The following is a 14,801-nucleotide window of genomic DNA, read 5'->3' on the forward strand; positions in this document are numbered from 1 at the left end:
GTGTTCTCTTCTACTCTGAACATTGGAGTGTTTCTCCTCATTTCATTCTTAATACTTGAAGTTAGTTTACACAAAAACCCAGGGTGATTCTAACAAAACACAAGGAAGTGGTGTCCTTGCTCTACTCAAAACTTTTCTAAGGAAGGCGTAGGCAGTCATGTGAAATGTCAAAAACAAATCACATAATATACATACTGAGGAAGAGAGACTATTGAATTTAGTAGTTAAAAGAAAAGTTGAAGTCAGGGAGAATAGAATATAAGCTGTAATGAACTGAAAATAGATGTTCAGCCTGGCACTGGTAGCTCACCCCTGTAAGCCTAGCTACTCAGGAAGCTGAGATCTGAGGATCATTGTTTGAAGCCAGCCAAGGCAGGAAAGTCCATGAGACTCATATCTCCACTTAGTCACAGAAAAAGCTAGAAGTGGTGCCGTGCCTCCTGTAGTAGAGCAATAGCCTTGGGCAAAAAGAGCTAGGGGACATTGCCTAGACCTAGACATCAAGCCCCTGGTCTTGAAGCCATCTGCTCCCCCCACTCAAGAAAAAATAGTTTGGTGGTAAAATAAGATGTGTGGGCTACTGGGTTGTTTGCAATAATGAAACCTTGTAACAGCTATTTTTGTCATTTGTTTACATGTGTGCTAGTTAGTATTTAACCTATATTTTAATGTGTTTTGGGCACTTTGACATTTGCAAACTGCATCCCCATACTGTTTGATAGTGAAAACCACTAGGCAACATGGTGGTGCTGTTCAGTGCTGTTCAAGTCTGCCTTTTACAGCAGGGAAAATGCTGAGACAAGGGTGTAGGCTTGTTTGTTTCCACGTCACACATTGCTAGGCAGTAGTAAGGGAGGAATCTGTCTTTTCACTTTTAGTTTAATGTTCCTTTATTTACAGAAATGATCTGATTTGATTCAACTATATTTTGTATATATATTTGTCAGTCTCTAAAATTATGTGAGAAAAGTGCTATGTCATAAATTAACAGTGCTAATACTGCTGACATGGCACAGATGTCAAGGTTATGTCAAGAGAAACAGACTGGAATAATTGGTGCACTGTTTAAAGTTTGACTTGCTTAGTTAGCTAATAAAATTTCATAGATTCAGATGCTCCTAGATTCATATTTACTTTTAGATTGTTTTCAGGTGATATTTTATGCACAGAACTGTTTTTCTTCCAACTATGGTAAGTATTTTGTTTCCTTCATTTCAAATTGTTCCTATTTATTTCATGTGAAGCTACAATTGAAGGTATTATAATAATTTCAATAGCAAGCAGGCCAGTCACTAAATAGTAACACCTACAGGGAATATATCACAACCATGGATTTAAACCAATTAGATATTTTCTGCATTGAGAAAAAGCTATTTGAATGTTTTGAGATCATTTAACTAAAGCTGTAATTTTGAATGCAGTGTACAAAAATGGATTGCCCAGTACTGAGTAGGCACTTTTTAGTGGAAAGTTTTCTCTAAGAGCTTAGAGTTTTGTTTTTTCGCTTTATCATCTCAGGAATAAGTTACAGGTAAGTATATATTTTGATTTTTTAATTTTCTAGTTAGCATTATCTGACTTTATACAGAACAAATCCATTTTATCTTCTCAGGTTGATTTATTTTAGCCTAACCATGAATCTTTTAGTATGCAGTGAATGGAAATTTAAGCAAAACAAATTATATTTTCTCCAATAGAAATACATTTTTTCTAAACATGTTTGTTAAGAGGTGATGGAAATTTCAAAGTTCTTACAAAAATATGTTTGAATTTTAGGAAATTCACATGGAGTATTGTTTTCACAGGTTTCTGAAGGGTTGCGGATCTGAATTGGTACGTCTTGAACTGTCTTGCAGCCACTTCCTTAATGAAACTTGCTTGGAGGTTATTTCAGAGAAGTGTCCAAATCTCCAGGACTTAAATCTCTCATCCTGTGATAAACTGCCACCTCAAGCTTTCAACCACATTGCCAAATTATGCAGCCTAAAACGACTTGTTCTTTATCGAACTAAAGTAGAGGTAAGAATAACTTATTTGCATTTTTCCTAGCCTAACAGTCAACTGAATATTTAGTTGCCTTTCATTATCCTTAAGGTGATTTCTGATTTTTAAAGTAAAAGTTGTGTTATCATCTAACAAGAAAAGATTAAAGCTAGTTCCACTGTTTTTGAGTTAGACTGTATTACATTTTTACTTTTCTAGCCCATTCCACTTTTTTATTTTAATTTAATTTTATTGTCAGGGTGATTTACAATGGGTTACAGTTATATATATAAGGTAGTGAGTGCATTTCTTGTCAAACATTGGTATCCCCTCCCACATTTTTTCTCCCATTTTCCTTCCTTATTCCCAATGGCTTCTCAAATACTCACAGAAAGTGACTTCTTTCCTAGTTTAGCTCTGTTGTATCACCCAATTTTATTTCTATTTCCTGTCTCTCTCTTTTTGTTTTTGGTTATAATCTGTCTCCTAATATGACCACATTTCCATCTGGAATAGGACTTAGTAAAAATTAGCTATCTATTGAGTATTTATTAAGTGAATGAGTAAGGAATACTTTTTCTAGAACGATATGCCTATGACTTTTCCACTACAGTGGACCAATACTGCATTCAAGGAATGCAGTATCTCCCTGTCTCTAAAATGAGGGTAATAAAAGTACAGATCTCATTGGGTCATTGTGAGAACTATGTAAAATTACTTAGTACCTGGAACATAGTGAACTTAAACTAATAGTAGTGATATTATCAGGGCAGTTTTCTAGAGTGTTTTACTATATAAAGGAAAGGTTGTCATTCTTTCAATGTTCTTTCAGCAAGGAGTTTACTTAGAAGTACATTCATTGCATTTCATTTTGCTAATATCTATTCTGTCTGCTCATTTAGGCTTTTTTTTATCATCAAAGAACATGTTATATAGTATTTTTACTTAGATCCTAGATCTTTCTAGTTAAACTTTTCTATTACACGTTACAGTTTCAGGTGCTATTCCCACCCCCCCCCACACACACACTTTTTTTGTGTGGGTCAAGGGCATGAACTGGGCCTGGGCGCTATTCCTGAGCCCTTCAGCCAGGCCCTATCTCCTATTTTCTAGAGGTTAATTGGAGATAAGAGTCTCTGGTCCTTTTGTACCTGGGCTGGCTTTGAACTTTGATCCTCAGATCTCAGCCTCCTGAGTAGCTAGGATTACAGGCATGAGCCACCAGTGCCTGGCTCCTTTCATTTAATTTTAACTGGTTAGTTTAGTATAAAGAAAATTTTAGTTTTTTTTTTTTTTGCTTTGTAAATAGTTTTTACTTTTCATTACTATTTTACAACATTTAAAGATAATAACTGTCTTAAGATTTCAAGTTTGGAAACTTGTGGCAAGTTGTAAAAAGTGCATTTTAAATATACATTCAACCTTATCATTGGTCTTTATTATTTCCCATCCCCACTCCCTTAAAATAAGACATTTACTGGGTAACTCTGCTACCCACTCCCCCCAAAATTTTAGTTTTTTAAAAACTACACCTGTATCTTCTCACCATAACAATTGCTTATAATTATTCTAATTTTTTTGTTTATGTCTTCTGAATTTTCTAATCTTATGGTTATATAATTTAGAAATTAATATATTTTTATTCTGATATTTGCAGTGTTGCTGCAATAAGTGGGTCTAAATATATAAATAATAGTTGAAACTATTTTACCAGTGTTATCCCTAATGGTCTTTAATATTTTTTATATTCCTACATATATACATATATGCATATTCATAAATATGAGTACCTGTTATGTGCCAAGCGTTGTCTTAGGCACTTGAAATTCAGTAGTTTACCAAACAGGTAACTCATGTAGTTTACTGTCTTTGTTATATATGCTATTTGGTGTGATTTTTTGATAAGTAGTCTTCATTATCATTATTTAAATAGAGAATACTTTATAAAATGCATGTTAAGATTTTAGGCCTTGATTAAGTACTCTGGTGGCTTATACCTGTAATCGTAGCTATTCAGGCAGCTGATATTTGAGGATCCTGGTTTGAAGCTAGCCTGGGTAAGAAAGTCCATGGGACTTTTATCTCCAATTAACTACCAAAAAACCAGAAATAGAGCTGTGGTTTAAAGTGGCAAAGTGCTAGCTTTGAGCACAAAAGCTTAGGGATAGTGCCCAGGCCCTGAGTTTAAGCCCTAGAACCAATATATATGCAGGTGCACATGTTTGCATGTGTGCTTGCACACACATACTTTTAACAATAAAAATAAAGGTGGCACTAGTAATTTCAGAGCAAACAATACCTCCCAGAAAGTTCAATTTTATACATTCTGTTTTTCTTCTTACACTTCCTTAGCAAAAGCAGACATTTAAACTCAGAGCACAATTGCCTCAGTCTTGTCTTCTCAGTCTCCAATTGCTCCTACTACGAACATTATTAAATGTGAGATTTAAAGTGTATAAAATAGTACATGGCTCATGTAAATACTCTGTGAGGGTTTTTGCATGTATGCTTTTGTTGCCGTCTTTAATGAAATTGATCTGTGTTTTCGTTTGGTTTTGTCAGGTTTACGTTATACCAAATTAGCGAAGTGAATTGGGAAGCTGTTTTACTAGGAATAAATTGAATAAATGGGAAATTATATAAATTAAGTGTACATTATTAAATATAATACATTTTAAAGTATTGTGACATTTTCCTCTTTAGTAGTAGGTCACACTAAATACCCTTTAGCTATAGTTCAAGGTGAACTTGTTTGTGGGAAGAATACCATGGTTTTACTTATAGCCTTGGTTACAAGTCTCAGATTCCCAGGGTAGAAGAAATGTTCCCAAATATGGAATCAAGATATCAACTCATATTTTATTAGTCTGTGATCAAAGGATGCACTGTTTGTGGGGATATAAAATCTTTTCTTTCTTTGAAGGACTCTCCATTCTCAAATCGAAACTTGAGAAGCATCTTGCATTTGTGATGATTTGTGAAAAATGTGTCCAATGAGATACTTCGGAAATGTTACAAACTAGTATGATAGAATTGTCATTAGTCTGCGTTTTCAATCATTTCTCTCAAGAGACTGATAGTATATGACTATATTTTGTAATGTTGTTTATGAAGACTGAGGAGATTTTATGTCTCAGGAGTAGAAATGCATACATTTGTTTCTAAGTCTAGATAACTTCAGTTGCTTACATATAAATGTAAAGTCAATGTGTGAATGAATTAGATAAAATTGAAGTTGCAGTCCTATGTTACTTTCTATTATAAAATATCATAATCCATTTGCTAGAATTTCATAAAAGTGTTAAACAATGTTTCTAATATTAGGTGTATTGAAAAGTCTATAGTTCTGTTTTTATTTTTCTGTAATTTTATTGCTAAATAATTTATCTATAAAATTTTTAAATAACATTAAGCAATATAAATGGAGAATTTGAAAGTGAGAGAAACTTAAGCAGACAGGGTTTACTTGGAATGCTTCCCACTGTGTTAGATATAGATAGATAGATAGATAGATAGATAGATAGACAGACAGACAGACATATATATGTATATATATGATTTCACTTAAACTTGGGCTCATTTCTGTATTTTCCTTCTTGAATAGTCATTGAAGGCTTCAGTAGACACAAAGAAACTCACAGGAAAAATGATCAGCTACATTTAGCTGGCTTCTTTGAAACCATGAAGTGAGAGCTCTGGTGTGAACACCTCCCTTGTCACTCAAGCAGTCCTTTTACCTCCTCTTCTGTGAGGTAGTTAAAACTGTAAAATATTGAGCATCATAGAAAAAAAGTTATTGTAGTAGTTTGGCTGTCTCTGTCTAAATCAGTGAGTTTTTTTGTTATTGCTCATTTCCTAATTTGTAATTTGTAAGGAAATGTAGCATGTGACTAATGTACAGCATGTTATTATCCAGTATAAAATACAGCCTAAAGGGTGGTGGTATGTATCTGTTCTCAGTTGGTAGAAGGATTTGTCTGGTTAGTTCCAGCAATAAGCAGGACTCTGGCATGCTAATTAGTGACATGACCCCTGGCAAATTCAGTGAGAAGGAAACCAGGAATATGATTTGTACATTATAGGCCCCACTAAAAAATAAAATGGTAGAAATAATCCTAACTGAAGATGTAAAAAACAAAAACGAACAAAACAAAAACACCTCTGTGATAAAAAACTAACAAACTGAAGAAAAGTTTAAATACAGTAAAAGAAAATGCATCCCACCTTCATGGGTTGACAGAATTAATATTGTAAAACTGCCATATTAAATAAAAGCAAGCTACTGCAGTTCTCTTCATAATTGTAATATGTTGTTCACAGAACTAGGAAATATAAATCCCAAATTTCATATGGAAACACTGAAGACCCTGAATAGCTAAAGAAATATTGAGCAAAAAAGAGCAATTCTATGGATATGCTATAGTACTTGTTCTCAAATTATACTACAGAGCCATGGTAAAAAAAAAAATAGCAATTATAATTATAAAAAAATATGGGGCCGGGAGTTTGCCTAGTGGTAAAGTGCTTGCCACGCATGCACAAGCATGCTTGGGTTCGATTCCTCGGTACCACATACATAAAAAAAAAAAAAAAGTGATAAAGCTCTATCCTTGAGAAAGTCCAAGAACAGTACTCAGGCCCTGAGCTCAAGTCCAGGACTGGCAAAAAAAAGAAAAAATACACACACACACACACACACACACACACACACACACACACACACACACATACACATATGGTACTAGCATAGAAAAAGAGAGTGAGAGAGAGAGAGAATCCCCCCTCCAAAAAAAACCTAAACAGTTCATAGAATTAGTGGCATGAGTTTTGAATTCCAGGAGATGCGGAGTAGTAATGTATGCCTAATAAGGAACCAGAGATACTTCTGTGTTAAAGAGACAGATAGTGCATACCAGACCAGAAGTGCCTCATGTTTATCATTGGTTAGAAGATGCCCTGAGCTGGGAAGCCCTTGAACTGAGATTTAGACTCTGTTTATTATGTTCCTTTTTTTTAGTTACTGTTTTAGCTGATTTGGGCTAGTCCTTTCTATTGAATAACTTAAGGAAAAGATGGAAATTCAAAAGAGATACAAAAAAAAATGTGATTTCTTTTACTATTTGTAGGAGGAAATAATTACAAACATTGATTCAATCCCTGAAGTCCTTATTTATTCATAACATTCTTATTATGATAAACACTGATTGCAAGCACTTCTTTAGCTTTAGCATTAGGATGATATATTTTCATGAAAATAGGCTTTCATTTTATTTATTTAAGATAGGTTCATTGAACTTTGAAAACCTTAAAAGGAAAAAAAAAACTTATTTTGAAGCAATTCTAGACTTTCAGTGAAGTTGACTTCAGAAAAAAACAGAAAAAAAGAAAAACGAGAGACAAAAGGAGAGATCATTCCCCATATGCTTTTACCCGGCTTTCCCCCAATGAAAGCATAGTTGTTTTTCTGAACCATTTGAAATGAGTTGGAAACATAATGACCTTTTCCTTAGGAACATAAATTACCCCTAAATGGACAAATATCTGCAATCTATTCTTAACTAGTGTCTAATGAGCTGAATTGTGACTCCCTAAAATTCTTATGTTGAAGTACTAACCTGCTGTGCTTCAGAATGTGACTGCACTCAGAGACAGGATCTTTAAAGATGTAATTAAGGTTAAATGAGGTCCTTAGGGTGAGTTGTAATCCAATATGGCTGGTGTCTGTGTCAGGAGAGATTAGGGCACAGACACAAACACAGGGAACCCTTGAAAAATGGCATCTGTAATCCCAGAAGAAAGCTATTAGAAGAGCCAGCTCTACCACACCTGATTTCACACTTCTTGTTTCCAGCATGAGAAAATAACTTTCTGTTACAGGGGTGGGGACATTTTTCTGCCATCTGCCATTTGAATGTTGATAGCATGATTTTCACACTATACAAAATTAACAGTATAGTCAGTCAGGTGTGGGCAGCTGGCTAGAAGCATTACAAGTCTGTCCCATCATGTATCTAGTGATTTTTTTTTTAGTTTAATATGGCCCCTGGGCCCGAATTTCCTCATCCCTACTTGGCAGCCCTAGCACACTGATATAGCTTGTAGAGGAGGGCACCAGAATTACTTTTTTAACAAAGCATGGAAGAAGTGTCCTTTAAGATTAAGTCCTGTGTTATTTACCAGAGCAGTCTTGGTTAGTGTTCGAAGTTTGATTCTTGTTTACCTTTGTTTGGGGGGAAAATGTCTAGAGTAGGAAGAGTGGGGCATGACAAGCATCTCAGTAAGAATGTCATTCTGTTGCTTAGCAGCAGACAAGAAAACCAAGAGTGTTTTTTAAAAGTTGGAGTTACAAATGGAACACCTGCATCCAGTTTTGATTGCCTCACTTCAAGAATGATAGAGCATAAATTGAAAGAATCTGAAGAAGTGAAAAAACTGATTATAGGTATTGTGGGGGCCTAGTATATGACAGTAATCCACAAGTATGGTTCAGTAACTGTTTACTTGGCCTACGTGGAAGGCTGGGATGACGGTTTCAAGTACCCTCTAGTCTTGATCTTCATGACCTAGGACATGACAAAAGCAGTGGATCTTAATTTCTGTTGGAGAACAGTACTCCTATTTTTGTTTTATTCCAGAGTGCATAGGTAAGCAGACATCCACACAACCCTGCCTATTGATATGAGCCCCTAGATTTTCCTACAAAAGATACAAGCTGTCTTTTAATTTCATGCTATGAATTTATCTTCTGAGATGCAAATCAGTGATCTCCTTACTGCTTTCTTATTTGATGAGGGAAAAAAAATCGACATTTTGTTATAGTTGTGACCTGTGCTTTAATAGAGTCAATGTAAGTAATGAACTCAGACTGTAAGACCAGATGAAAGTGAATGGCTTCTTATATAACAATGCTGATTAAGACCAAGAAGAGAGACTAAAATGGGAAGGAATGACTGTAGTCACCTACAGTATCTAACTCAGGCTGTCATTAACTAACATCTAAAATGTAGTTTATTTTAAAAGATTCCTACAGCTAGGAAACATATAAGATAGAACTATATTAGTAATTAGTACTAGACATAATCAAGATGAATAACTGACAAACTTTGTTTGATAAAAATAAACTTTCTTAGGGATTTTGGTATATGGCTCTGTGCTATTGTATGGTGATTGGCCCGATAAGGGGTTCCAGAGGAAGTCCTTGGTGAGCAGGGTCACAGGACCTGACTTGTCAGTGGAGCGGTTATGTCTTAGGAAGTAAGACTCATTACCAACTACAGTCATAACTGTGATCTGTGAATGAGGTTTAAAGAAATCCACCGTGGAAAGGACACCATTCATTAGAGACAGCAGCCTAGCTTATCCTGTCGGGTTGGCAAGTCCTAGAGCAGCCAAATCACAATTGTAAGACATGTTTGGTAAACATAAAATGAGAGCACTGAGAATCAGTTATGTGATTGAATTGCTTAAAGGTGTCAGCACAAAACAGGTTGACACCCTCATATTACCAGAGAAGCAAGAAGTGCTTTTGGAAAAAGTCAAACCAGAACACTTTCTGAGCTGGACATCATTTAGATGGACATTGTCACACAACATATGCCGCAGATTTCTCTTGCATGTTTCATGACAGCTTAGTCCTTACCCCTCTGATGAAGCATTCTTCCGTTGTACGTTCACTAAGGTTACTGACAAGTCCAGCTGGTGTGTAAACTGCCAATGTCTTTTTGACTACAAATCCATGCTACCATCCATATGGCTTGTTAAAGAAATTGATCAATCTAGTCATCTGTGAGGAAAGATGCATTCAACTCTATTACTGTAGGAGAGATGTAGCCATGAAAGAAATCTGTTCTGAAGTGAGACTGCAGGGCAAGGCAAGGGTGTGAAATTTAGTCTTAGGTTTTGTTTTATTCCACTTATGCATTATTGCACTATGACAACTTATCTGAACTTTACATTGAAATTGGTACATTAGAATTAAGTGTCTGAGTCTATAGTCTAGTGTTCCTATAAAACATCTATAGGTAGCTTTAGAAATTCCTTCCTTCCTCTCAAAGACATGTATAAAAAAGCTTTACTTGTCATTTTAGACATCAGTTAGAATCCTAAATTTTCCAACTCAGTGTGGGTCTTAAAATTTAATTTGTAAGCAACAATATTTTCAAGTTGTGTTTTGGCATCAGCGCATAATCTGTACAGTATTATATATATAAACTGTATAAAGGGAACAGTTTGCAGTAGATGGTTTCATAGCAAATCTTTGTAAAATAATCACAAATATTCTAGAGTGATGATTATTCTACATATGATTAGTTTTATGTGCTTTAAATAGTTCTCCAAATTCTCAGCTTTTATGCCGTTTCTTCTACATACATACTGAAATTATAATACTAGGCATATAAATTATGAGAGGAGAAATATTTCATATGTATGGATATATTTTAAATTTCAATAGTTGAATGAAAATTTGTAGGATTTCTTTGTGATATTTTCATGTAAATTCATGAACTTTTACTTATATACTTTTATAAAATTATTACTTGGAGATAGTGCTCTCTTGTGTTTGAAATATATTACGTTCAACTCATATGATAAAACTTTTATAGGTACCTTTATCAGTATCCTTTCTAGGCATCATGCTCTAGATTAGATAATACTAACCTGGAATCCCATCTTTTTGTACTAAGAATATAATTACAAGTTTCACTCCTTACTAAAGATAAATAACAATTTTTTTTGCCAGGCCTAGGGCTTGAACTCAGAGCCTGGGCACTGTCCTTGGACACTTTTTGCTCAAGGCTACAGCTCTACCACTTGAGCCACAGCACCATTTCTGGCTTTTCCTATGTATGTGGTACTGAGGAATTGAACCCGGGTCTTTGTGCGTGCTAGGCAAGCACTCTATCACTAGGCCAAACTCCCAGTCCCCAGTAAATAACAGTTTTTAACAGTGATCAATATAACTACAAATGTATTTTAATGGAATATAGGAAGCAAAGCGTACCATGTACGTTGATTATACACAAACTATATTATAAAATATATACCTTATGCACAAATAACTATTAAAGCATAACTCTGGACTATTCATTAGTTATATGTGAGTAGAATGAACATGAGTTCAATTGTTTATGCTTAGGACTTCAGATGTCAATAAGATGGGAATTTCTGAAGTTTGTCAGTGTTGGGGTCCTTCTCGGATGTCTAGGAGGGGGGTAATATGGTGATGGAGCCCACGAATAATCTCCAGAACACAGACTCTGGAGACCAGACTCCAGGTACAGATCTAACTTTATTTTAGAAAACATGCTCGCTAAAATCAAGCAGCGGCCACCACATCATACCAGCAGCAGATGATGGGTCTTTCCTTAATGCGACCATCAGCCAATGGTGTCCTGAGACACACCCCACTTGTCGGGAGTATCCTGGAACTCCTGCTTGAGGCGGAAAGAGCCAGGGCCCTCGGGTTCCAGGCTGCTTACATCAGCTGAGTGTGCCCAGGAGTGTAAGTGCCTTTTGGCATGGAGTCGTGGAAGCACAGTTAGCAACCTGGGCTCCTACGCCACTAGCTAAGAGGCTCCCCAGTTCCCCCTTTTTCTTTATTTATGGACACTGATAATGGAATATAGGATGGGGCCCAAATGGTGCACAAAGATGTTAGCTAGATGGCATCAAGGCACTCCTGGATAAACTCAACCAGCTTAGCAAAGCAAACATGGGTCCTGCTGCTGTGGAAATGAGCATGGTGGGCCAAAGAGGACTCATCAAACCATGCCTGACACCAGGAGGCATTTTGCTGTCTTTTTAACTCCCTCCTTGATTTGCCTCCTTAATTGAGCAGTCAAATTTCTAATTGAGGGAGTTCTCCAATTGAGTTTAGATGGGAATGGGGCAAACAGGAATCATGATACCCTATTAAAGTCACAGCCCCCATGTCCTCCCCAGCATGCTTTGAGGGAAGACAATAGGGTTGTAGTTCCTATGGTTGTATTGTTCATAATCATATCACGGTCCCATGCCTGGGGATCAAGTTTATTACTCTGGGCCTCCACAGTTCCTGCTTCTTCTGGTTCCAGTGCCCGGGTAGACATAGGATGAGGTAGCTTTGAGGAGAGTGTGGAGGCAGCGTCTGTTGGATCCATATCCAGCAGAGCAGTCATCCAGGACGTTTGTTCTGGATAGGTCAACGTCCTAGGCCATACTGCTGAGGTTGCAAAGATAGAGGCAGAACTCAGGCCAGCTGTCTGCAGCCTGCAGCGGTGTTGCTGAGAGGCCATTTTGTGGTTGCAGGAACTTGTTGATTGCAGATAGCCTTTGGCTGGTGTCAATCCAAAATCTGCTCAGTTAGGGCCTTGAGCAAAATTATGATTGTTAACTACCCATTTATTTTGACAATCTTAAGTTTTAACTACCCACTATTATACTGACAAGTTCCTGCCCAGTAGGCACAGACATTAATAAGGCATGCTTACAATCTATTTAATGACCTCTTGGCTCTGATAATTTTGAATGGCCAAGTGCAAGTGACTCTAGGATCTGGCCACCATCTCTCACACAAGGATAAATGTCCCATCGACATTTCACTTGGTTGATTGCTGGACTTGAGCTCAGGGCCTGGGCACTGTCCCTCAGCTCTCCAGCTCAAGGCTAGCACTCTGCCACTTTGAGCTCCAAAGCAACTCTGTCTCACCAGCACTCTGCTGGCAGATTAGGATACTTATCTCCAAATTTAAACTCAAGGAAATAAATTCCAAGTTTGTTAATGCCTTTTTGCTAAACAGGATACAATGTTTACAATGTAAACAGCTCTATGTATTACATACAAGATTTTAAAGTAGTTCCTCTTTAAAACAATATAATAATCCCTTGAGGCATTTGACTTTTCTTGGAGTTTAGACTTAAATTTAACCAACTATCCCTTTTTTGTTTGTTAGTTTCAAGTATAAACTCACCATTGTTTAATCTTGAACGTGTTTGCTCACACACATTCACACACATCTTAAAGTGCACAAAATTAATATCAGCCGAACATTTTCCAAAGTTTTCAAGAGATTCAAATAGATAACAAAGATGTGCATGCACACACACAAAAACCACAGGGATCCATATTTAGGACTGGTACCAATTTCAAAGACAAACTGGACAAGAAAAAATACCCAAGGAAAAACATGAAACATGAACAAGACAGAGAAGCAGAGACTTTTAAGTAACTCCCAAACTTCTGATGGCATGCCTGGCCTTAAACTATCAGAGTGAAGGAAAGACCATGGGGCCCTGAACTCAGGGGGTGCCTCTCCTATGGAGATTTCCATTCTCTAGTAGCTGGCTGATGGAGGCCATCTTCAAACAGAAGGAAAAGCAAAACCAGACATTGAGAGTAATTCAGAACTCATAATAAGAAAATTGAGCTCAGTCAGCTACATTTAACACAAAAACATGAACTCAGATGAATATTCTCACCAAACAGCTTATTTAGATTTAGACATGTCTTGCCAGTGGGACTCGTACCCACACGTCCTCTCAGGTTTGTCCTGTTATCGACAAGAACTCCAGAAGGGGGTCAAGGCGTCCCTTGACCACCCAGGCCTTAGAAAGCTTACTGTGTCCAACTTTTTCTCTCTGTTTTAGACTCACAGTGCACTTTCTAGAAAAAAAAAAAATACAGGGGCCAGGAGTTTGGCCTAGTGGTTAAAGTGCTTGCCTAGCATGCATGAAGACCCGGGTTCGATTCCTCGGTACCACATACATAGAAAAAAAAAGCCGGAAGTGGTGCTGAGGCTCAAGTGGTAGAGCTCTAGCCTTGAGAAAAGTCCAAGGACAGTGCTCAGGCCCTGAGCTCAAGCCCAGGACTGGCAAAAAAAAAGAAAAAAAAAAAAGAAAAAAAGAATACAGACATACAGGAGGGTTGACCGACTTCTACTTACCTCCAGAGGCCTTTGCTTTTAATCTGGGCGTCTTTTCCAAAAAAGGTTGTTATAGAAGGGGCGGAAAAGGAAAACCAGTTATAGAAAAAGGCAATCCTTTATCTCAATAGTATAAAAATACAAATTATTAGGAATTGATGAAAGACTTGGGAGCCCTGGTTGGGTGGCCCCCACTGGCTACATATTATTTACTGCGTGGAGATCATGAAGAAACCTGTATTTGAGCAAAAATGGGGGAATTCCAAGGGCGTGTTGGGGGCTCTATGTGCCCTTGCACAAGTTGTTCTTGTATTAACTTTGGTAGCTCCAGTCGTTTTTCCCCACCAATAGGCCACTGCTCCAGCCATATGGGGTCATCCAATTTCCAAGTTAATTGTAGCTGGAAGTAGAAACCATGGGGGACAGCAGCCTCTAGAATTGAGGGGTCAACTTTATGCCGACTCTCTTCCTGTTAGGGCATTGCCTAGCTAAGTGACTGTGGCCACCACACTCCCAGCATCCTTTCCCTTGTGGCTTGTCCCTGGTCTGAAGGTGGTCTGCCAGGGCTGCCGCAAAACCCTGAGCAATGCTGGCAGCTGACCCTATCCTGGGTGGCCTGTATCCAATCATCTGTTTCCCTATTATGAGCAAATGCAATGGCTTGATGAGCCTCGCTGGTAGCACCTTCCCATACAAGTTCTTTGGTCAAGGCCTCCGCCGCTGCGCTATGACTGACCCTGCGACTAACTGCCACTGGACCAAATGGACAAAGTTTGCCAAAGGTTCTGTGAACTTTTGGCAAAGGCCACTGAGGGGAACAGTGGGTCCCTCAGTCACTTTCCTAACAGCCCTTATGGTGCAAAGGCGCACTGGATGAGAATAGTTAGGGGGGTGCCGCATCTGTTCAGTGGGAGAAGC

General features: G+C 37.5%; 1 protein-coding gene across 5 annotated transcripts in view; it reads left to right on the forward strand.

The window, feature by feature from the left end:
• Positions 1-14,801, forward strand: part of Fbxl4 (F-box and leucine rich repeat protein 4) — a 69,196-nt gene that overhangs the window by 28,966 nt on the left and 25,429 nt on the right. For all 5 annotated transcript variants that reach the window (XM_090338393.1, XM_090338390.1, XM_090338392.1 and 2 more), the window contains one exon: positions 1,806-2,019. In XM_090338393.1, coding sequence (XP_090194519.1) covers positions 1,806-2,019 — 214 coding nt within the window. The remainder of the gene's footprint in view (positions 1-1,805; positions 2,020-14,801) is intronic.

This window comes from Megascapheus bottae, chromosome 8, assembly GCF_031878675.1.
Source record: "Megascapheus bottae isolate mThoBot1 chromosome 8, mThoBot2.hap1, whole genome shotgun sequence".
Classification (NCBI taxonomy): domain Eukaryota; kingdom Metazoa; phylum Chordata; class Mammalia; order Rodentia; family Geomyidae; genus Megascapheus; species Megascapheus bottae.